Source organism: Erinaceus europaeus, chromosome 7 (genome assembly GCF_950295315.1).
Source record: "Erinaceus europaeus chromosome 7, mEriEur2.1, whole genome shotgun sequence".
NCBI classification, from domain to species: domain Eukaryota; kingdom Metazoa; phylum Chordata; class Mammalia; order Eulipotyphla; family Erinaceidae; genus Erinaceus; species Erinaceus europaeus.
In genome coordinates this window covers 55,606,098-55,631,627 of record NC_080168.1, presented here as the reverse complement: position 1 = coordinate 55,631,627, position 25,530 = coordinate 55,606,098, and the positions used below count along the sequence as shown (strand labels likewise).

Below are 25,530 nucleotides of genomic sequence, written 5' to 3'. Positions count from 1 at the left end.
GAAAAATTATATAAATTGCACAAATATAGGGTTGTTGGAAAAGTCATGATGCATCTTTGCATCAAAAATTTCCTGCCTTTTTCAACAACCCAATACAGGCATGTGCTGTGGAGAATGTTTCTGCACAGTAATAACTAGGGAGACCACTTCTTATTCCTCTCTCTTGCTGGATGTTCAGGAATTATTTGGAGGAGAGAGTGCTAAAAAACAAACCACAAGACACCTTGTGATGTCATTAAAACCTAAATGACATTAAGGATGATCCAAATATAACTTGCATTTGAATATTTTGGAAGATTTGACTGCATTGAAAAGGATGTTGGCAGTGCTGGTAAAGTTCCTGGGGAAATGGGCTCTTTCCAAACAGTACTGGCAATATATAGCTACATGTATTTTTAAGTAAGTATTCAAAATGTGCATATTCCTTGGCCTAGCACTTTTACTTTTGGCAAATCAATCCTAATAAAATTATCACAGATGTGCTTGAGATTATAGCTATGAAATTACAATTGGTAATAGTATATCTAAAATACTTAAATATACCACAAACAACAAATTGTATGCAGTCATCAAATTGTTAAAAAATGCTTATGGATATGATACTATAAAAACTTATTCAGCATAGCATCATTTAAAATATTTGCCTGTTTCTCCACATGCTTAGCAAGAAGGCAGCAAGAAGGGAGATAAAAATATTAAAACCAAATAATCTGAATAGAAATTTAATGGATGGGTTTATCTTTATTTTTTTATGATTGTCTCTTTTCCCAAAATTTGTGTATAATTCTTTTGGCTACTAAAATATTATTTATTTTTAAAGTAAGGCCCACTCAAGTAGATAAGGATATATCAATAGATATTTTTACTAATTTATTATGCACTAGAAAAAGCTGATCATAGGTTAAGATTGAATGTCATTCTATGAAAGAACAAGCATGATAGTTTTAATTTTACTAGCATATTCTTGTCACATAAAAGCCCAAATAGGGGTTTCTGCCTTTGGAACATTTGTGCTTACTGCCTTTTCAAGGTCCTGAAGTCAGGCACAGATCAATGGACAAATGCGTTCCACAAATCCTGGCATTTCTCCCCTGTGATATTGTTTGAAACTATTTAAACATTCCTTTGGCATATAGTTGTTGGCATTTCATGCTCAGTAACTTGTTCCTCTGTGAGGTGAGGGCTACCCATATTAGTCCTGACTCTGGTGTGATATTTAAAGACTGAAATGTCATATGTAACAGAAAAGCTGCAATCTATTTTGAATTTTCCACAAGCCAAGTTACTGTACCTCCCAGTGACCCCATTTGTTTGAAAGATACATATAAATCCTGCCAATAACAAACCAGGAGCCACTCTCTAGTGTAATGTTGGAACTAAAACTTATTGTGGGCCTGGGCATTACACCTTGAGTCTGGGCAAGAAAGAAAATCATCAATTGTATGTCTCAAAGTTTCTCAAAACACAAACTGAATATTTTTATATATAGGCTGTGTATTTGATATGTGGACTCTCTCAAAAGCCTAGACCAAGTATATCAGAAGCATCCAATAGCACAGCTATATACAAGATACTGGATATTGTACAGCAAACCATAACAAAAGGACTTTTCAAAGTTAACCCAATTACCAAATAATGTGATGATAACATTAACTATCGAATGTCTTTTTGAACCCTAAGACAGCAGGAACCTCACATCTCCACTATAGAGCCCCTATATCCCCCAGTCCTGGAACCCTTGGATAGGGCCCACTTTCCCGTATGCCTCTCTCAATCAATACCAAATAATATCCCAATCCATACCAAGTAATATTGCATCCGCCGATCACAACCTAACCAACGCAACGATTGCCACCTCAACATGCTTCACCTCAGACTGTGTCCAGAGACTTCACGTGTGGAATGACAACCCTTCAGCTTCATTACTCGGGTGAGACCTTTCCTTTTATAGTACACTCTAATTTCATCTCAGGTAGTTCACTTTCTTTTTTTTTTTAATTTTTTATTTATGAAAGGATTAATGAACAGAAACATAAGGTAGGAGGGGTACAACTCCACACAATTCCCAACACCCAATCCCCATAACCCACCCCCTCCCATGATAGCTTTCCCATTCTCTAGCCCTCTGGGAGCATGGACCCAATGTCATTGAGGATTGCAGAAGGTAGAAGCTCTCTCTCACTTAAGTCCCATAACCTAGATATACACCAGTTTCTGTGAGAGAGAGCTTATGTGCACACGTATCCATAAACTACTGCAAAATATATACCTGAAAGCAGAAGTACACTAGAGTTTGCAATGAGTACCTCCCTAATACTTCCTCTCCACTATTCCAAGCTTGGGATCCATGATTGCTCAACAAATTGTTTGGCTTCGTATGTTAACTCTCTTTTCAGTCACCAGGTTCCAGATGCCACCAGGATGCAGGCCAGGCTTCCCTGGATTGAAGACCCCACCAATGTGTCCTAGAGCTCAGCTTCCCCAGAGACACACCTTACTAGGGAAAGAGAGAGGCAGACTGGGAGTATGGACCGACCAGTCAACGCCCATGTTCAGCGTGGAAGCAATTACAGAAGCCAGACCTTCTACCTTCTGCAATCCTCAATGACATTGGGTCCATGCTCCCAGAGGGCTAGAGAATGGGAAAGCTATCATGGGAGGGGGTGGGTTATGGGGATTGGGTGTTGGGAATTGTGTGGAGTTGTACCCCTCCTACCTTATGTTTCTGTTCATTAATCCTTTCATAAATAAAAAATTAAAAAAATAAACAAACAAAAAAGAGATTTATAACAACTTATAAATTTAATTAAGTTGTCATGTATTTGCATTTATGAGAGCCTCCCTTTTGTCAATGAGAAAGTAGATTACCACAATGTAATATAGAAATCTTTTCACATTTGAGATGTTTAAAAGATAGAAGGTTAGTGAAATGTTGTTACTGGGTAGGAGATTATGTAAGATGAAATAGATTTTTCATTTATTATAAAAATTCTGCAATAAGTTTTAATAAGAGACCATATTATTCACTCTTTAAAGGTTGTGCATCATTTAAAAAATCTCATTTAAGTAGCTTTATGCTACCTAATTTAGTTCCTTCAATATATATGAATATAGGAGCCACACCAATTAGGATCCAAAGAAAGACTTTGGGGTGGCTTATTCTTTAATTTTATAAGAGTTACATGGACAGTGATTCCATCTGTTCAGAATCTGATTGCATCATAATACACCAATAATTGTTTCTTCTCTAGAATATTAAGAGGACATGTTAACAGATCTACGATAAAAGTGACTCTGTACATGCATTCCATTCTCCAATGGAAATATCCACATACTATGGGGGAATAAAAGAGTAGGAATGAAAAAGTTAATTTAAGATGTGGCTGAAAAATCTCAAAAGATGAAAATGAGAAGTAAAATCAAAGCAATTTCAAGATAAGCATTTTTCCAAAGGAATTTCAGGTGAAATATTAACTGGATAATAAATGCAAAATTTAGGATCAGTGCGGGGTAGATAGCACAATGATTATACAGGGAGACTCTCATGCCTGAGGCTCCAAAGTCTCAGGCTCAATCTCCACATGCCAGAGCTGATCAGCGCCCCTGGTAAGAAACATAAAATAAAAACAACAAGAACAAAAAGAATAAAATTTAGGCTCAAGCAGAGAATGGTAATACTCACAAAAGCAGTAAAGTATGCTAGAATTTAGGTAGTGATTTGACTCAAGGTAGAGGTGTAAATTTACCAGTGGTTAAGGTTGCTGTGTACAACGAAATTTCCTATATATTTATTTTTGTTTGTTTGTTTGTTTGCTATTCTCTTTAGGATCCTTTCCTATGTTGTGGGTCATGAGCAACCTTCCTAGTCACTAGCTATTTTCTTTGTCTTTTTCTCTATGAAAAGTAACTCTTATTTTCAAAACCAGAGAAAATAATCTAGTGGCCAGGAAGGCAGCACAGTTATAAGCCTCTGGTGTGTGAGACTCCAAGTTCCATTCTTACCACTGCATATACAAAGTGAGTTCTGGTCTCTCTTCATCTCTGTTATAAAATAAATATACGTAGAAGGAGAGGATATCTAGTGAGCTAGAGATAATTCTATAATCTGGTTTAACAGATGATCACTGCATTTTTCTACTGGTTTCTGCATTAAGCCTGTTGCAATATCACATGGCATAGAGCTGCTGGAAAGTTTCACTTTACACTCAGGAGTGAATGCATATGACCAAGATATCTCCGTGTTATTATCCTGGTAAGCCTCTTGGAGACTTCAGATCTTACTTTGAGAACCTCTGACTTAGCAACATAGTTTTGGCACATGTTACATGCTTTACAGTCATAAGACAAAAGTCATCATTGCATATTGCCTGTTTTGAAGAATGCAGTTTATCAACATGCATCTCCCTGAACGTCAAATTGACTTTGAATTCACCTAACCATCATTTGTATTTGAGAGATGGCATTCCTTCTCTCTTCCCCAAATATTTAGAATATCTCTCATCACTGAAGTCTATGAAAATAGTGAGGATGCCAGACAAATATTAACAGAGCCCACTGAGTCACGAAGTGAAATTTAAAAAAAAAATAAATAAATCTTTCAACTTTTTCACATGCTTTCTTACTTTGTCATTTCTACTCCCTTTATCATTTATTGTTTTCCCCATACCATTGTTTATCTCTTTTGTTCCTCTTCTTCTAGTTTCAAAAATGATATTGGGTCAATATCTTACTAAAGGAACTTTTGAAATGATGGGTGAAAGCCAAATCTGATGTAGCAAATGCTGACCTTTAAAAAAGAACTTTGAGTAAACTGAAAAGCAACAAAATCTGAGATAAAATTTAAGTGTAACAGAAATGTCAGACTTTAGAATACACAGTAAGAATTCATGCAGAATGCCAGGCAGCTATTCACAGTTAAAAGCCCTAGTGTCAGGTTAGAATTAGAAAGCCATCACAAGTGCTGAACAGTTTCTCCAACAGGTTTTGAGTCTGATGACACACTTAGCATCAGCTTGGAAGAAGAATGTCACTAAGAAAAATTTTCCTGTTTCCCTAGTACTTAAAAAGATCAGATATAACAGATTTTTTTTTCCTCTAGGCAAAGTGTCGAATAAGGGTTCTTTAAGATAATGTAAATCCCATCCATGAATAATTCATGTTCCTGCAAAGATTTTTTCCCAAGATCATAGAATATTAGAGCTCAAGGAGAGTGGGAAAACTGCCTCAGTCTCCTGGTTATACACATGAGGAAACAGATTGGGAGAGTTCGAATGTGTATTCAAGGCCATTTGTTGGTGGTTCTGAAATTAGAACCCAAACCTCCTTAATCTGGAATAATTCTAGAATTTTTAAAAAATCTTTTGACAAGAAATTATGACATATGCTTATTAAAGTCCTCAAGACTAAACAGTATATATTCTTGCCGACATTATAAACAGATAGGGGCACATCATAGTGGTAACTATAATGTGTCTAGGTTGATTGAGGTATTGATGAGAACACAAACCAAATGGGACAGAGTTGGGTCATAGACCCAAGGATATTTAGGAACTATACAGAGATATATTATGATGAATAGAATGTGAACTTGCATATAGAAAACCTATTGTCATGCATTCTGAAGCACCACCCTTTCTTGCAAGGTCTTCTCTGGCCTTTTAACCTTTGATCTCTATTCTTAATTTCTTTTTCCAGCTCAGTTTCACATTTGCTATATTTTCACAAAATACTCTTACAAACTCTGCAGCTTCAATAGCTGCCTTCACATGATTCACTCATTTTGCTTTTCAAGTTTTGATTTCTCTACTTGGCTTTAGAAATATATCTATATTGATATCTATATCTATACCTATATCTATATGTCCCTAACTACCTACCTACCTACCTACCCATATGTATCTTAGGACAGTATCCTATAGGTTTAAAAATAAATCAACATTTCTAAAACAGAACTCTCTCTATATATTATGTCATCCATACTCTTTGTTCTATAACTTATTTTTGTGAGTGATAGCATTATATGTATAATTTATCCTGGTCAGAAAGATCAAACATTGTCTTATCCTTTCTTTTTTACTTTCCTTTGAAACATTTTTGAAATCTTCCCCCTAGGTCTCTATAGATGCTTAGATCAGGTCTAGATTATTTTTCTAGTGGACCATTTCAGAACTTGAAGCCTGTCTAATTATCTTTCCTTTCATTCTCTTGTTCTTTTTTTTTTTTTTTTAAGTCCATCATTAGCCTTGATTCCAGTATTATTCTTATGTAACATAAATCAGATTGTATGACTCTCATTCTTAAAGTGCCATGGGCTGCAGTAATGAGTTCATATCACCCATCTGGTTCATGACACCCAAACAGTCAAAAAGCAATCACCCTTTTCAAAATCGTCTCCCAATACAATCCCTTTCTAGTATTGTGCCAAATTGCTCACTGTTCTCTGTCCCTCCATAACTCTGTGCATACTAGTCTTTATTTCCTGTAGTGTTATTTCCTCTTTTTTCCACCCAGGAAATACTTAAGGTTATTTCAAGTCATAATTCAATTCAGTTGTGAAACTTTGCTTATTTCCTCTTTAAAATGTTGTCTCTCTTCTTTGGGGGCATATGACACTAAATATTTTGATTATGGTATATATGCAAGTAGTGTGGAATATAATGATCATTAACATAAGTTGTCTCCTACAAATTTTGTTTTTTAAAGACAGTATGGTTTATTCTGTCTCTTTGAATCATTGATGCCTAGTTACTTGTACATGCATTTTTATTCAATAAGTAGAAAAGATACACAATTATCCACCACTCAGTCATTTAATCAAATGTGGAAGTTAAAACACTTTCCCTTAGTAATGTTACTTCTGCCTATTTACCTTACAAGTCAAGAATGACTTTAGTGTAAATGAATTTTCACAATAAGGAATGCAGTGCTTTGGTACAGACTTATTTATTGAAAATCTTCCCAAAGAAGCTGATTTTGGAAAATAAGATATTGCCTGTTCAGAAATGCTCTCCTTCTGCAAAACAATAATTTTATATCCTGTGGGATGGCAAATTCTGGCACCTTGTCAAAATTTTATTTAAGCTTCTGATGTAATCTTCTGGTGTCAACTAAAGAATTTTTTTTTAAATGAATCATTTTCTCAAACTGCCTTTTAATTCTTTGGGAGATTTTTCCTTGTTATTAGTAGATGAGTAGTTGCATCTGTATATCAAAGTTCAAAAGAAAAAAATAGTAACCACCTGCCAAGAACCACAGACTTTAGTCTCCGGTCTCTGGATTTCTGACAATAATTCCTTCTCTAATGACACTATCTCTACACAGAGAGCACACTGCTGGCACTGAGTAGATGGAATATGAACACCTCATGGCCCACACTAGGTAAATTAAATCTCAACATGTCTCTTGCTAAAAATAAACAAAAAGAAACTGGTGGATCCTCAGATAGTATTTAAGTAAACAGTAACATTAAAAATTCTCTAAGCTGCGCTGGGAATACACTAGTTCTCAAGAGGTTAAACTACTGGGAAAAAAGTAAGACTATTTGAATGAAAAATATATAGATCTCTGGTGAACTCATTCTGACTATGCACTCAACAAGAACATTCTGTTTGTTCTCAGATAAGTCAACTTTTGAAATTAAAGAACTTGAAAGGTTCACTTCTGGAAACAGCTTGTCCTCAAGTTTTTCATTTTTTTTTTTAATAGTCAGGAGTGCAGTCATAGAAGGAGTACAATGGAAATTCTCCAGCCTTTTTAGTGACCTTATTTGGTGTATTGTAAGCAACTATTGAATGTACAAATAAATCAAGTTTCTACTAAGTTCCCTGAAACAATAAACAGCACTCTATTTTGAAGCTAGTCTTTCTTAACTTTTAAACTGTGATTAATCAGAACTAAAGAAATGGCTCAGTGAAGCAGAAATATCTGAGCACAGATTTGTTAAGTACTGTTATTTACTATAATAAAACTGCTTCAAGATAATGAATATATTTAATATATTTATCTATTAGAGTATTTATGTAGAGAGGCTGTCAGGGCATAGTGGTTAAGATTGCATGCTCTGAGACTTCTGAATGCTTGGATTTAACTAGCTTCTTGGCTGACTAGTGACAAATTAAGCAACTTAACAGTTGTAAGCTTTCCTCTCCATAAAGGTGAAACTCTGATAATAATGGTATTTGCATCACAGGGTTGCTATGAATTTGAAATTGGGATATGACTAAAGGGAGCTAAGTAAAGCTTTTAGCTGTATTCTCAAAACTTTAAGTCATACAGGTTTTGGTATTTCATTAGGCAGAGGAGGTTTTTAAAAATATTTTTATTATTTTTTTATTATCTCTTCACTCTATGCCAACATTTATGTTTTTTATTATAGCCATCTTAGCAATGTGGTTTTATTTTGAACTTTTGTAATGGATAATGATATTGAGTATTATTAAAAATTTGCATGTTTTCTTCAGAGAAATATTTACTCAGATTCTTTGACATGCCTATATACACACACACACACACACATATATGCTAGTATTATTTCTGGGTCTCACACCTACATGATTCCAAGGCTCCAAGCAGATTCTCATTTTAATTAAATGAGTATTAAATTATCATTTTAATTAAATTTTAATTATCATTTATTATTGGATAGAGACAGAAAAAAATTGAGAGGGGAGAGGGAGATAGAGAGAAGAGACAGAGAGATACCTGCAGCCCTGCTCCACCACTGGTGAAGCCTTTTCCCTGCAAGTGGGGACCAGGGGCTTGAACCTGGGACCTTGTGCACTGTCACATGTGTGCTTAACCAGATGCACCACTGCCTGGCCCAAGGAGGCTTTTGAGAAGCAGAATTATGCTTAGTTATGACAGACCAGAGATTATTAAAGTTCATCCAGAATTTACTTATTTTATGAACAAAATCACCAAAGGTGATATCAAAAGTCTTCATTGGGGGAAAAATATTTTTAAAAGAAATACTACATGAATTCTACAAGAATATTAATCAACCCATTTAAATGACTTTAAGGTATAGATCAAGTTATATCTTAATGAAAGAATAGAAAATTGCCCCCAAATCCAGTTGACCCTTGAGTAACTCTGGAAAGTTGTCTCCCTAGGAAGCTATACATTAGAGATATATAAGAAACTCATAGACTTTTACCATAACTATTATTCTTTTAAAAGCTTAATAGATTTATTATGATAGTTTAAATGCCACACAAATCACTGATTTAGAGTCTGCAATTCAATGATCTTTAGCATGTTCCTTGAACTGTGCAACCATAACTACAAAAAGAAAAATCACATTCATTTACAGTCAATTCCCATTTCCCTGCTACTCAGTACCCCTAGGAGACTGCTAATCTCCTCTCTGTCTTTATTGATTTGTCTATTCTGCACATTCCATCTATGTGGAATCATACCATACAATGTGTGGTCTTTTGTGACTGACTTCTTTCACTTACAGTGTTTTCATGATTCATATTGTAAATGATTATAATACATTAGATTATAAAAATTACATTGTGAAAATAGACCACACTTCACTTATCCAGTCAATATTTGATGGTCATTTCTTCTTTTAAGCTACTATGAATCATGCTGCTTTAAATAGTTGTAAATGGGTCTTGAATAGATAAATATATTGGTTTAATATATCACTTTTCTTGTGTATATAACAATAGTGGAACCACTAGACCATTTGGTAACTATATTTAATATTTAAGGAACTGTCAAATTGATTTCCAATGCTGCTATGCCATCTTACATCCCTATCAGCAATATGTGAGATTTCCAGTCTCTTCACTTTATGCCAACATTTATGTTATTTATTATAGCCATCTTAGCATTGTGGTTTTATTTTGCACTTTTATAATGGATAATGATATTGAGTATTATAAAAAATTTGCATATTTTCTTCAGAGAAATATTTACCCAGATTCTTTGACATGCCTACACACACACACACACACACACACACACACACACACACATGCTAGTATTATTTCTGGGTCTCACAACTACATGATTCCAAGGCTCCAAGTAGATTCTCATTTTAATTTTCCTTTGTAGATAGAGGATGAGAGAAATAGAGGAAGAGGATAAAAAGAAACAGAGAGAGTAAAGGAGTTACACCACAGAAACTTCACCTGGACAGGTAGCCAGGGACTTAAACCCAAGTGCTTGCTTAAGATAAAGTGTGTGCTCTACCAGATGAGTTCTCTCTCATCCCCTACTTTGCCTATTTTTTAATTGGGTTGCTTAGTATTGAGTTGTAAAAACAGTAATGGTGGGTCGGGCAGTAGTGCAGCGGGTTAAGTGCACATGGTGCAAAGCACAAGATCCTGCATTAAGGATCCTGGTTTGAGACCCCGACCCTCGCCGGTATCCCACCTACAGGGGGGTTGCCTTACAAGCAGTGAAGCAGTTCTGCAGGTGTCTATCTCCCCCTCTCTATCTCCCTTCCTCTCTCAATTTCTCTCTGTCCTATCCAATCAATAAATAAAATAAAATAAAATAAAAGCAGTTACATAATTTGGATATAATTCCTTCAGCAGACATATGATATGCCATTTTTTCTTATTTTCTGTGAGTTGTTACTTTCAAATTCTGAACCAATTATCAGTCTGTCATTTCAGCAATGACAAAATAAAACTCTGTACCTGGTCTTCTTTCTTACTTTTTCAAAAGACAAATATAATTTAACAAAAAAAATATTTTGGTTATTCTAATATATCTAAATAAAGTTGGGATAAGGTAGAAATGAGTTGTCTTTTCCAATAAGGTCTTAAACAAAAATCATGAATTATGAATGGTCCCAGTGAAACCAACCAATTGTTCAATGCTGTTTTTAACATATAGTTTCATTAATTTACTCAGCTCTACAAGGTGATTAAAGATAATGTCTTTTTATAATTTATAATTTAAATGTTAAGACAAAAATAATCAACCAATTTTATAAAGTCATTGATTCAATATTGAGTAATTACTATATCACAGGTATTATTAAGTCTCCAGGAGCCAAAACCACAATAATGTTTCACCTTAAGAAAAATACTTCTTGTATGAGCAGTAGTACACATTTAACATGTGTAAATGTATTGATATAATATTCATTTTGACAAGATGAAAGATGACTAAACTATACAGAAATAACAGGTTTTAATTGACAAGGTCAAAGAAGGATCCACAAGGAAGTAAAAAAACATTGACAAAATTCTTCTTGGATCTAAGTTTTAAAAGTGTCCTTAATGACTCCAATCCATTTGCAAGGAAAACAAAACCAAAAAATTAACCAATGAAACTACATAAAATTGAAAAACTTCTGCATAGCAAAAGAAACCATCATGCAGACAGAGAGACTTACAGAATGAAAGAACTTTTTTGTTGGTATGCTTCTAAATTCTGCTTCTAAGACCCCTTCTGTTGCATTGCTTGACATTATAGTCTATTTACATAATCACTGTTTTACCGGGGTCCCACCCTGCCTGAAGGGTATTGGTTTAATCACCACTGGTTAGATGGAAGCTTTCTATGTTCTGTTCAAGCTCTTTTTTTTTTGGCCCACCCCCTCTCCTAGTCACTTCCTTTCCCTTACCACTTCCAGTGAAGAGATGCATAAAAGGCAGATGTATCTGATTAATAAACAAGATACTGCTTCCCAGCTCAGCCATGAGTCCCTGGTCATCTCTCTACTGCCCATGAAGCCAGCCTGGCAAATGGTGCCCTAAACAGGGACTGGCACTTTTTAATGCCATACATCAGACCAAAGGTTAATAACCAAAATACATAAAGAACTCAGTAAAATCAGCAACAACAACATCCAAACAATCCCATTTAACAGTGGGGAGAGGACACAGACAGAATATTCACTAAGGAACAGGTCCAGAGTGCCAGCAGATATGGAAACAAATGCTGTAAGACACTGATTATTAGAAAAATGCAAATAAAGTTACTTCACTCCTGTGAGAATGCCATATATCAGAAAGAATAGCATCAACAGATGCTGGAGAGGTTAAAGGGATTGAGGAGCCCTCATGCACTGCTGGTGGGAATATAAATTGGTCAAACCCTGTGAAGGGCAGTCTGGAGAACTTTCGGAAAGCTGGAAATGAACTGGCACTTTGTATGACCAGTCTGTCTCCTAAGGAATCAAACATACTCATGCAAAGAGATTTGTGTTTACATATGTTTCTAGCAGCCCAATTTGTAATAGCCCAAACTTAGAAGCTTATCTAGGTGTCTAATACCAGATGAGTGGCTAAGAATTTTGTGATATATATACATATATGCAGCTATTAAGAATGATGAATTCACCTTCTTCATCTTATCTCAGATGGAGCTTAAAGGAATCATGTGAAGTGAGCTAAGCAAGAAAGAGAAGGATGAATATGGCATGATCTTACTAATGGACAGAACTTAAGAAATAGGAACAGAAAGGGGAAACACAGTGAAACTTAGACTAGTGGTATACTGACTGCACCAAAGCAAGAAACTGTGGGGGAGGAGGGCAGAAGAGGTTGAAGGACAGGGTAGATGGGTGCTTTCAGGTCCTGAACATAAAAATGGACCTGATTTGGGAGAGTGAGCGCTTTGTAGACATTTATCTTGGTGAGATGAGAAGTTGTACCCATGTGCCAACAACGGTAGTGTAAACCATCAACTTACCAATAAAAACAAAAACAAAAACAAAAAAAAATCACAGAGGATAAACAATAAGAAGGAAAAATCTGCAGGTTCTACTAATAAAAATTTTGCTATACTAGTAAAACCTTCACAAACAAAAAAGTAATGTAAGATAATTCATAAATATTGAGCTTGGAAAAGTGAAAGAAAACTAGTGACAATTAATTAAGAAACAACACTCTCTTTCCCTCTTTCCCACTCTAATAATTGTAATAAATGGGACTGAGGGGGAGATGGGCAGTAGCGCTGCAGGTTAAGGGCATGTGGCACAAAGCGCAAGGACTCGCGTGAGGATCCTGGTTCAAGCCCCCGGGTCCCCATCTGCAGGGGAGTCACTCACAGGCAGTGAAGTAGGTCTGCAGGTGGATATCTTTCTCTCCCCCCCTCTGTCTTCCCTTCCTCTCTGTCTTCCCTTCCTCTCTCCATTTCTTTCTGTCCTATCCAACAACAACAACATCAACAACTACAACAACAATAATTTTAAAAAAGGGCAACAACAACAACCAACAAAAAGAAAGTAAATATTTAAAAAAATCTAAAAAAAATGGGACTGAGTTTTACATAACCTTAAATAAACCAGTTATGAAACAAGTAAGTCCTTGGTATTGGTTTCATCCGCCATTTTCTCCTTCCCTCAGGACCTTGAGAGGGAATTCAGAAAATAATGGGATTTTACAATTCTTCTCTGGCTTTTGAGTAGCAAGCATTTTCATGATGGTATCAGTGAGTTGTTCTATCAGGACAGATATATATATATGTATATATACATATATATTCCTATTTATTTATTTATTGCCTTTTAATAGGTAAAAATGGGATCCAAGAAAGAACTGCTTCTCCCAAACCATAGCTAGCTACCACACTGGTTCCTACATGTTTTTCTGCCTAGAAGAGAACATTATTTGTTTATTGTTCCACTCCCACCAGTGCATTTTCCAGTCATGGGAGATAAAAGATATGGAAACATATAAAATATAGGGCTTCCCCCACATGTTTTTGTTATCTTTATGAGTGGAATATTAATTATGCACCTATTTAGTGTGGTGTCTTGACTCACTCTGAAAAATAAAAAATATATGGTCCCAATTCTAAAGGAAATGCTTTCTTTTTTCTTTTTGGTGATGAAAAATGAACCCAAGACTTTGGGAAATACACAGTATCTTTGAGAGAACTTCCAAGCCCAGTTTTATTTTCACGATATTTTGGAGGGAGGGATGGGTAGAGGAAGAGAGGGAGCAATGAGAGAGAGAAACACCACAGCATTGCTGCAGCATCTGTCATGCTTCCTTTGGTGCTAGACCAGGACTTTGTGCCTGGGGAGGTGTGTGCTTTCCTGGCCCCTTAATGAGATTTTCCTTTGAGAAGCAAAGTAAAATTTTCTTTTCTTGTATTATTATTTTATTATTTCTGTAAGAGTATCTAGACTCCTTTCATGGTTGAAACTAAATACCATTCTTTGCATTTGGTATAGAAGACATAGCTTTGATTTTATTAAAATGCATACTTTTAGTTTATATTTATTTAAGTTTGGTATTCACAGTTATGGAACTTGGGAACAAATAGAGTAACTGTTGAATTAATCATATATTCCTCTATTTTTTTTTTTCTCTTTGAACACAAATTCCATGCCTGTTATGCAAGTCTTACCTGGAAGTCAAAAGTCCTAGTGCCTCCAAGGGGTGAGAAAATGTCCATCTTCTCAAAATGACATGTATTTCTGAAATGGTTCTTTCGTCCCAACCAGGGGCACTACCCAGGACCAAGGGAAGGAAGCAGTTTTCATTACTGCAGTAGAAGCGATAAAACCATAAGTATCTTCTCTTTTCCTCTGAGAGTCTGCAAAACCAGATTGGAACTGTCATTTATTTGAGTCTGCTATACTAACAAATATGGCTGTAAACAAAGTACAAAAACTAGTTCTTAGCATTTTATTTTAGTTTCTTTGAAATACAAGTTCTTTATCTTCTTGGGACAGTTTGATAGGCTATTACATCACCATATTTCCTGCATTCCTTATTCTTTTGTAAACAACAACAACCCACAGTTCAGAAAATACACATTTATTTTCCCTCCCTCTTATTCTTTCCACTTAAAACTGTCATTTCTGGTTGACAAAACTGATCTTTAGATCAAAACAAGTTCACCATAAGTCTACAAACACTGTTTAGAACAGAGAAAACCAAAAGTTTGTTTTCTTTATTTTAACTTTTAATTGCCACCAGGGTTATCACGGGGGCTCAGTACCTGCACAATGAATCCACCACTTCTAGTGGCCATTTTTTCTTTCATTTTCTTTTTCTATTTTATTAGTTAGGACAGAGAGTAACCGAGAGGGGAGGGAAGAGATAGAAATGGAAAGAAAGAGGGGGCCGGGCGGTAACGCAGCAGGTTAAGTGAACATGGTGCGAAGCACAAGGACTGGCATAGGAATCCCAGTTTGAGCCCCCAGCTCCCCACCTGCAGGCAGATGGCTTCACAAGCAGTGAAGCAGGTCTGCAAGTGTCTGTCTTTATCTCTCCTTCTCTGTCTCCCCTTTTCTCTCAATTTCTCTCTGTCCTGTCCAACATCATTATCAATGGCAACAATAACATCAATAAAGTCAACAAAATGGGAAAAAAATGGTGTCCAGGAGCAGTGGACTCCTGGTGCAGGCACCGAACCCCAGCAGTAACCCTGGAGGCAAACAAAAAAAGAAAGAAAGAAAGAAAGAAAGAAAGAAAGAAAGAAAGAAAGAAAGAAAGAGAAAGAAATGGAGAGAGAGAAAGAGAAATACTTGCAGAATTGCTTTAACTCTTGTGAAGCTTCCCTCCTGTAGGTGAGGAATGGGGCTCGAACTCGTGTCCTTGCACATGGTATCTTGTGTGCTCATCTGGGTGTACCAGCCCAGCCCCATAAAGTTTGTTTTCTTTATTTACAATTTAACTTAGACCTCAAATATCATATTTTAAAGACGCGATTCTTTCATCTCAATATAAGCTTGATCAGAGTTAAAAATAACTCTTTAGTCTTAATTTCAAAAACTGATTTCCATTCTGCTTTTAAAATATTAAGGATCACTAAAAGTTTAGTAAAATGCCACTAATTCAGATGTTTTTAAATGCCCAAGTAATACCCCCTAGAGAGCTGTTCCAAACAAGATCTCTAAATTCAGTGTGGGCCCATTGATTCTCTGACAGTTTCTCCTGTTGTGTTTTGCTCACCCTCCAGCTGAAGCATTCAAAATCACAGTTCAGCTGGAGGACAGCAATTCTCACACAACAAAGACAGCTTTTGAACACTATCTCCTCCAAACTTGACATTCTGTTTTTGCTCAGCCTGAATTAGCAAAAATTCCTAAGAAGGGCCAGGAGAATTACCCAAGAATTTTAAAGGTGATTAGGTTTCTACAGTTTCTTTTGAGGCCTCAAAAGTTTTCCTATAGTGGTTCTTTGTCCAACCTCCTTGAAGCACTACCTACTCATAAGCATCTGAGTATTCAACTAAATATTGAGGTTACAATATATATTTCTTTTTTTTTTTTTTGCATCCAGGGTTATTGCTGGGGCTCGATGCCTGCACTATGAATCCACTGCTCCTGGAGGCCACTTTTTTTCCCATTTTGTTGTTATTGTTTCCATTGATGTCATTGTTGTTGGATAGGACAGAACAAAGAAAAATAGAGAGAGGAGGGGAAGACAGAGGGGGGAGAGAAAGATAGGCACTTGTAGACCTGCTTCACCTCTTGTGAAGTGACCCCCTGCAGGTGAGGAGCTGGGGGCTCAAACCTGAATCCTTATGCCATCCTTGCACTTGACACCATGTGCGCTTAACCTGCTGCACTACCACCCAACCCCCCATTTTATTTTTTTAAGATCATTTCTTTTTTTTTCCTCTTTTGTTGCCTTTTTTGTTTTCTTATTATTGTTGTAGTTATTGTTGTTATGGATGTCGTCGCTGTTGGATGGGACAGAGAAATGGAAAGAGGAGGGGAAGATGGAGAGGGGGAGCGAAAGACAGACACCTGCAGACTGCCTGTGAAGCAACCCCCCTTCAGGTGGGGAGCAAGGAGCTTGAACAGTATCATTGCTCCAGTCCTTGCGCTTGGCGCCATGTGCGCTTAACCTGCTGTGCTATGGCCCGAATCCCTGACTCCCTTGCAATATATATTTCTGTAGCTCCTCTTCTGTGCCCTTTCCTTCTCTTCAGTAGGATGCTCTGTAAATTCCAGCTGCCTCAGAACTATTAAACTTTGATCTCTGCCCCACTCCCACCTTCTAACTTCAACTAGACCTGCATGCTCTGTTTGCTTTTATCTCCCAAAGCCAAGATGTGGAAAACACCACTGCACAGAAAGGCACTTTATCAATGAGTTTGCCTCAAATCCTACTTAATATCTAAAACCTGATGTTTCTTGTGTTTTTTTTTTTCTTGTTTCACTTTTTTTTTTTTTTTAATCTGGGCGACTATTACCTTTATGGCTGTAAGTGGATGGCTTTATGTTTTTCAAAACAAAAATTTTTATTAGATTTTTGTTTGGGGAATTCTTATCTGGAAACACTCTTAACATTAAAAAATATATTTTTTAAGTTTCTCAAATATTATAGGCTACTTGTCATTAAGTTTCATTAAACATGAACTCTATCACTCTAATTATGTTTAAGCAATTTGAAAGAAAAAATAATCGAGTCATCGGGTAAATGATAACATGTAGTATTTTGAAAGTGATGTTAATCTGATTCTAACACAATTTTTATCACATCAAAGACAATTCCCCATCTGTTTCACAATCCAGAATGAAACTGTACTGTACTGAACATTAATGTATTTGAGAGGGTGAAACAAGAAAAGTGTTTTTTGTTTGATGTGTAAATTGTTCAGTCAAATACTGATAGAAACTGAAATATAAAACAAGTTAAAATTCATTAGGGTTAATTAAAAACATTTCTACTACTTACAGTTACTGTGCTTATTGTTATTTGACTCTTTTTTGTTTAAACAATTAAAAATTCAAAGCATGGCATATTCTTATGTTAAAATATTTAATTTTAAGCAGCCTGGTGATGGTGCACCTGGCTGAGTGCACACATTATAGTACACAAGGATCCAGGTTCAAGTCCTGGTGCCTACCTGCTGTAGATGTTATTCTCTGTCTATCTCTAGCTTCTCCTTTCCCTCTCAATTCCTTTTAGCCTCTATAAATATAAATTTATTTTTAAAACAAAGTAAAAATGTTCTAACTTTAGATATATTATCCTTTGTGTGACACACGTATATACTATACAATATAATGTCCTACATTTTTTTTTATTATTTAGTTAGAAATATAAGCTTCACCAAAAAGATGACAGTAGAAATTATGGATATAAGCATTTTTTATGATATTCAATCTTTAAGGTATCTTTTATTTTATTATTTATAGAGACATACAGAAACAGAGAGGGAGGGAGGAGAGGGAGAAACACCTGAAGCATTTCTCCACTCCTTTATACTCCATCTCCACTCCCCCTGGCCCTGCGGGTGGGATCAGGTTGTTGAGCATGAGAACCACCAATTAGACATATATATATATATATATATATATATATATATATATATATATGAAATTTTCTTTTATATATATATAAGAAAATTATATATATATATATATTTAATTTTCTTTTAAAAATTGAGTCAGTATGCTCAAAGACTTGCCTTTTTGTAGATCTGCCTGAAACCTGCAGTCTGCTACCCACCCAGCTGTGTACCGGATATCTTTTAGGTAATTTTTAGACAGATAATATGTAAAGAAACTTTGCACACTGTTGCAGAGGTTATTTTGTGCAAGCTATTTATCAAAGGGTATATAGCCATAAACAAAAGTGATCAACAAGATGGGTAAGATTCTTGCTTTCTCAATTCCTTTAAATTAATGAGAACAAGAAGAGGACAAACACATGAATGAATGAGCTGATAACAGGTTGTGTTAAGTGTAATATCATAAAAGATACTAAGAAAGTAAAAAAAATAAATGCCTGGGGCAGAGGTAGATAGCAGAATGGTCATGCAAAGAAGCTCTCATGCCTGAGGCTCTAAAGTCTCAGGTTCAGTCTCCTGTACCACCATAAACCAGAGCTGAGCAGTGCTCTGGTGAAATACAAAGAGGGGGTCTGGTGGTGGCACACCCTGTTAAGTGTACCTATTACCATGCCCAAAGGCACAGGAGGGGATGCTTCAGGAGCAGTGAAGTAGGTCATCAGGTGTCTTGGTGCCTGCACTAGAATCCACCTATCCTGGAGGCCATTTTTTCTCTTTTGTTGCCCTTGTTGTTTATTGTTGTTGTTGTTGCTATTTGCTGTCCTTGTTGTTGGATAGGACAGAGAAAAATCAAGAGAGGAGGGAAAAACAGAGAAGAAATAGAAGGATAGACACCTGCAGACCTGCTTCACCACCTGTGAAGTGGACCCCTTACTGGTGGGGAGCCAGGGGCTCAAACAGGGATCCTTACAGTGGTCCTTGTTCTCCACCATGTGCACTTAATCTGCTGTGCTACCGCCTGACCCCCCTCTTTTCATCTTTCTATTTCTCATTCCTCTGTCAATTTATCTCTGTCCTATCAAAAATAGGAAGGAAGGGAGGGAGAAAGGAAGAAAGGAAGAGGATGGAAGGAAGGGGGAAGGAAGGAAGGAAGGAAGGAAGGAAGGAAGGAAGGAAGGAAGGAAGGAAGGAAGGGAGGGAAGGAGGAAGAGAAATAAAATAGCTGTCAAGAGTGTTGAATTTATAGTGCTGGCACTAAGCCCCAGTGACCAAACAAACAAAAACTTCATTAGATAGGATAATCAAAGACACCTCTGAGATCATAGTTAAGTGAAGACCTACAGCATGAGAAAAGCTGAGTGAGTAGAACTGCAGACAGAGGGGATACCAAATAAAAGACTTGGCTTTGGGAGAAGCGGTGCATCTGAAGCATACAGAGGAAACTATTGTCATTTACTTGAGAAGGAGAGAAAGCCTAAGCTGAGAGCAATACAGCTTTTTTTTTTTCCCCTAGAGCATAATTCCACTGTACCTGGTCATCCTTCCCATGCTTATATTTTTCAGATAGATATAGACAAAAGAGCAGTAGCTCTTTTGGAGCTTTGTCATATGCTGTGGCACTCCCATGTATGTATGGGCTTGAACCTGGGTCAAAAACATGACAAAGCATGCCCCTACTAAGTGAGCTATTTCCCAGCCTCCAGAACTGAACTTTCGGTTACCTTAAACACCTTAGAGTGGGATGGCCCTTGTTTAGTCTTATTCCAGAAATAACCTAAAATAGCTCCAGTTTATTAGTTGATGGGATTCTCTATTTACTTAATTTGATTTCTTGTTTCCTCATATCAAAAAACTTCTCTGTAAAAACTTGAAATGGGCGGTGGGGGGCAGGCAGTAGTGCAGCGGGTTAAGCGTACATGGCAAGAAGCACAAGGACCAGCTCAAAGATCTCATTTTGAGCCCCTGGCTCCCCACCTGCAGGGGGGTTGCTTCACAGGCAGTGAAGCAGGTCTGCAGGTGTCTTTCTCTCTCCCTCTCTGTCTTCCCTCCTCTCTCAATTTCTCTCTGTCCTATGCAACAACAAGGATAGCAATAACAACAAAAATAATAACAACAACGATAAACAACAAGGGCAACAAAAGGGAAAAAAATAGCCTCCAGGAGCAGTGGATTCATGGTGCAGGCACCGAGCCTCAGCAATAATCCTGGAGGCAAAAAACAAACAAAAAAACCAAACTTGAAATGATCTCTCAATCATGGAATAAAGTGGCTTGCCATGTTTTATATCTTATAGTGACTTGGTTTTCTGTACTTGACATGTTATTAGTAAGAGTAATTTACAGTGGCTAAGATATTACCACAGAGTAAGAACAAGTGCCAGCAATCCTCTTATAATTCTTCTTAGGATTTTGTTTTCAATTACTGACAAACTTGAAATATTGCTTAGTCATTAATTTGGCACTATGAAAGCATCTCTTACTGTTCTTTAAATGATACCATAATAGTTAGTGTTTACTTTTTCTTATTTACTAATTGACTTTTAAAAACCTGCTTGAGGATGATTGAGCAATGGTTTAAAATTGGTAAATGTTACTGTGTACCTAGTTACTGTCATCTCTGGAACTAAATAATTTCTAGTATTTGATTGATGTTAAAGTTGCTAGAAGCCAGGGGAAAAAAGTTAAATACATATAAGATTACTAATTTACATCCTAGACATTAACTTAACATCCAGCAAATGTGTCTTTGCAAGATACAAGATATAGGAAGGTTCATTCTATAAGAATGACATAAGTGTTTCAAGCATGTATGGTGGTCTTATGAATAGCAGGCAAAATTCACTTACAAGTCCAGGACAACTTACAGTAAGGGAGACAGTTTCTGTGCAAGTTTGGCAATATGTTTTATACACTCTCTTGGTGGTTCTTCTATATTACTTCTGTCTTCTTCAGAATCCAGTTTCATGAACTCCCACTCAGGAGCTGGAAAATCAATCTGAAATTAAAAAAAAAATGATTTGCCATGTAGTAGATGATTCAAAATGCATTTGATGCATTTTGAATTTGATGACATTTACCTCAGATTTGTACAAACTAAAGGAAAATCCTAATATTTCCTCGGGCATTTACTACAGGTAAATTTTTGTGGACAGGGAGCTGGTTCAGCCTGTAGAGTACCCGACTTGTATGAGCAAAAGCCCTGGAATCTGATGCCACCACCACATATGCAGAGTGAGGTTCTGCTGTGTGTGTGTGTGTGTGTGTGTGTGTGTGTTTCTTATGGGTTAAATAAATATTAAAATATAAATAAGATAATAACTTGATTCATTAAAATTACTCATTACAGGTTGGACTTCATAATTAAATATACATAGTAGAGCTATGGAAATAGCACAGAGGTTGTGCAGAGAACTTGCATATAAGAAGCCCTAGTTCATTCCCAAGCGCCACCATTAGCCAGAACTAAGGAGTGCTTTAGAGAAGAAAATTGAAAGAGAGAAAGAAAGTCTTGATTATTTCTAATATATTTGTACTCATACTGTTATCTCAGAAAAAAAAAAACACAATCTGTGAGCATTCATAAAGCTAAGTTTGCTTCATTTCTGCTTAATACTTTCTAATACATTTTAATGTTAAAATAAATTCCTAATATGAAAGGATGAAAAGTATAGATGGTACTTATAATTTTTCATTTGTAACTTAGGAAAATAGATCTACTATATATTGCTTTATACTTCAAAATGTCTGTAGTTCTGGAGACCACTTTATAGATAAGAGTTTTCTTTTAATTATCTGCTTTGAAAAAATATATTATATGTATATCCATTTATAGATATCTATTTATAAATATATGTAATTTATAGATGTATATATTTATAAATATATATAGCTATAGATATGAGAGTTTTCTGTTAAATATATGCTTTGCAAGTATATAAGGAAATAGTTTTTTTTTTTGCTTTTACTCTGTAGTTAAGATTTATAGTCAAGATTAGAATATAAGGATCCTTTTATTTTCTTCTATGTGCTTTCCATTAAACTATATTCCAGTAATAATCTGATTCTAGTAAAAAGAATAAAAATTTTAAAAATGCTGTTTCAATATATTGTTCATGCTTAACATGTTGCTTAAGATTATCATACCTCGGAGGCTGGGCAGTAGCACACCGGGTTAAGTGCTCATAATATGAAGCAAAGGACCCTCGCAATAACCTGACTTCAAGCCCCAGCTCTCCACCTGCAGGGGATTGTCTCACAAGTGGTGAAGCAGGTCTGCAGGTTTCTTTCTCTATCCTCCCTTCCCCTCTCCATTTCTCTCTGTCCTATCAAATAAATAAATAGATAAATAAATAAATAATAAAAATGACCATAGGAACTGGATTTGTAGTATAGACACTGAGCACCCAGCGATAACCCTGGAGGGAAAAAATTATCATAACTTTTTCATTTCAGGCATAAAGATCTTTTATATAACCATTATGCTATCTTGATATCTAATTTTTATATCCTATATATATACGGCATGATAATAATGCATCTGTACTTAAGGAAAATTATCCTGTAAAGTTAAGGACAACTGGTAGAAATCCCTGTCTTTCCTCACCATTTTCTTTCTTTCTTTTTTTTTTTGCTTCCAGTTGCTGGGGCTCAGTGTTGGCACTATGAATCTCGGTGGCCATTTTTTCCTTTTCTAATTTTTTCTTTTCTTTTTTTAAATTAATGATTTAATAATGATAGACAAGATTGTGGGATAAGAGGGCTAAAATTCTATACAGTTCCCGCCACCAGAGTTCAGTATCCCACCCCCATTGGAAGCTTCCGTATTTTTTATCCCTCTGAGAATATGAACCAAAGATCTTTGTGAGGTGCAGAAGGTGGACATTTGGCTTCTGAGATTGCTTCTCCACTGGACATGGACGTTGACAGATGATCCATACTCTTTTTTTTTTTTTTTAACTAGGTAGGACAGAGAAATTGAAAGAGGATGAAGAGATAGACGAGATTCACCACTCATAAGGCAGACCGCCCTGCAGGTGGAGGAGTATGGGCTCAAACCTGGGTCCTTGCACTTGGTGATATGTGTGCTTAACTGGGTGTGCCACTGCTCACCCCCTGAACGCCTTGTTTTTTCTATCAGTGGTCCAAGAAAGAGTAACTATTTAGGTTCATAACATATGAAAGATGAAACACTGACAGAGGATCACTCATGTATCAAAAAGAAACTAAGAAGTATAATATATCAAATTATCACATATTTGTGCACAAGAATATATATGGTACAACATGGATTAACATGAATATGTTATGCTAAATGAAAGACCCTAGCCATAAGAGAACATTGATTGCATGCTTCTATTTATACGCAGTAAGCTAGCAGAGTGGTGTAGTAGAACTGTGCTAGCACTGTTTACATGAAATATGCAGAATAAGCAAATACAAAAAAATAGATATTGGACTGGGTGGTGGTGCACCTGGTTGAGTTACAATGCACAAGGACCCAGGTTAGAGCCCCCAGTCTCCACCTGCAAGGGGAAAAATTCATGAGTGTTCAAGCAGTGCTTCAGACATCTCTGTCTCTTTCCCTCTCTATTTTACCCTTCCCTCTCTATTTCTGATTGTCTCTAGCCAATAAATAAATAAATATAATAGAAAAAAATATTTAAAAAGTATAATGAAGACAAATAGGCTAGAGTAGAGCAAATTTTATTGTAAATATGGTGGTGAGGAAGCAGAGAAACAAGAAATAAAATGACTACTGACTACAGCTTAGCTCTTGCATCTTGAGCTGTATTACAGCCACTCTGCTGGGTTGCTTATGGTGTTGATGGAGTTCTGTAATAATCTGTCTCCATGTGCGTCCTCAGGTCACCTACACTATATTCAGCTGTTTCTAGTCAACACATCTTCCACGGTGACATCTCCAGCTCTCCAGTTGGCTAACTTGAAGGAACCAGGTTCTATGTCATATCATCCTTTATACCAGGGAAGCTCATATGTGGCAGTAACTTCCCATTAATGAAGAAATTCAAGAAAGCACAGGCATAAAATAAACCTTTCATTGCACAAAGGTAAAAAAAAAAAATTAGGGAGTTGGGCGGTAGTGCAGCTGGTTAAGCGCATGCTGCACAAAGCACAAGGACCAGCAGAAGGATCCCGGTTCAAGCTCCCGGCTCCCCACCTGCAGGGGAGTCCCTTCACAGGCGGTGAAGCAGGTCTGCAGGTGCCTTTCTCTCCCTCTCTCTGTCTTTCTCTCCTCTCTCCATTTCTCTCTGTCCTATCCAACAATAATGACAATAATAACTACAACAACAATAAAAAGACAACAAGGGCAACAAAAGGAAAAATAAATAAATAATTTTTTAAAAAAATCAGCTGACTAGTTTAAGGTCATAAAGGTTTCTGTCTGTAAGGATCCCGGTTCGAGCCCCCGGCTCCCCACCTGAAGGGGAGTTGCTTCACAGGCGGTGAAGCAGGTCTGCAGGTGTCTATCTTTCTCTCCCCCTTTCTGTCTTCCCCTCCTCTCTCCATTTCTCTCTGTCCTATCCAACAATGAACAACATCAACAATGGCAATAATAATAACCACAACAAGGCTACAACAACAAGGGCAACAAAAGGGGGAAAAATGGCCTCCAGGAGCGGTGGATTCATGGTGCAGGCACCGAGCCCAGCAATAACCCTGGAGGAAAAAAAAAAAAAAAGGTTTCTGTCAAAAAAAGAATTCTAGAATCTAGATTTTTGAACTTTTGGCCTCGTGCCTTTCCCTGTGACCCAGGCTGACTCCTTAATAAAATAAAAACACTGACTGCTGAACTTGCTTCTGATTTTCTCAACATCTCATAATCTTGAGTTGAAAAACATCTGCTCTAAATTTAGCTGCATGATAATTAAAGTGATGCTGGTTATTGCAGGTATTAACCTTAATACCCTTACTAATTGGTATTTCACTTTTATATGTCAGCAATTAAAATACTTAAAGAGTTCTTTTATGCATGTACTATTTGAATTTATTTGGACTTTTTTTGCATATAGTTGATTGATTTACATGTATTCCCTCCTTTTATAAGGTAAATTCCTTTACAACTCCTGGGTATCTATACTGCTTTTTTTAATATTTGAAAATTTTGTGGTGATTCTACTTGTCATTATCTGTGTTCCTAAAGAAATTACTCCCCTTACCTGAGGAGAATCAAGGATTCTCAGTTTAAAATTCCCCTCATATCTCCTACCCCTATTTCTGCCCCCGACTCATGAACTTTATATTTATATAGTTCTGGCAAAGATCAGATTGGGAGACTTTGTATGGTTTGTATTTAGTAAGTGGATGTCTGATTAGAAATGCATTTATCCTTTAAAGAAAG

At 36.4% G+C, this 25,530-nt stretch overlaps 1 protein-coding gene across 2 annotated transcripts in view; it reads right to left on the bottom strand.

The window, feature by feature from the left end:
* Nucleotides 1–25,530, bottom strand: part of PIK3C2G (phosphatidylinositol-4-phosphate 3-kinase catalytic subunit type 2 gamma) — a 361,732-nt gene that overhangs the window by 216,957 nt on the left and 119,245 nt on the right. For both annotated transcript variants that reach the window (XM_060194432.1, XM_060194433.1), the window contains exons 15-16: nt 21,035–21,165; nt 14,326–14,514 (exon numbers count right to left, since the gene is read on the bottom strand). In XM_060194432.1, coding sequence (XP_060050415.1) covers nt 14,326–14,514; nt 21,035–21,165 — 320 coding nt within the window. The remainder of the gene's footprint in view (nt 1–14,325; nt 14,515–21,034; nt 21,166–25,530) is intronic.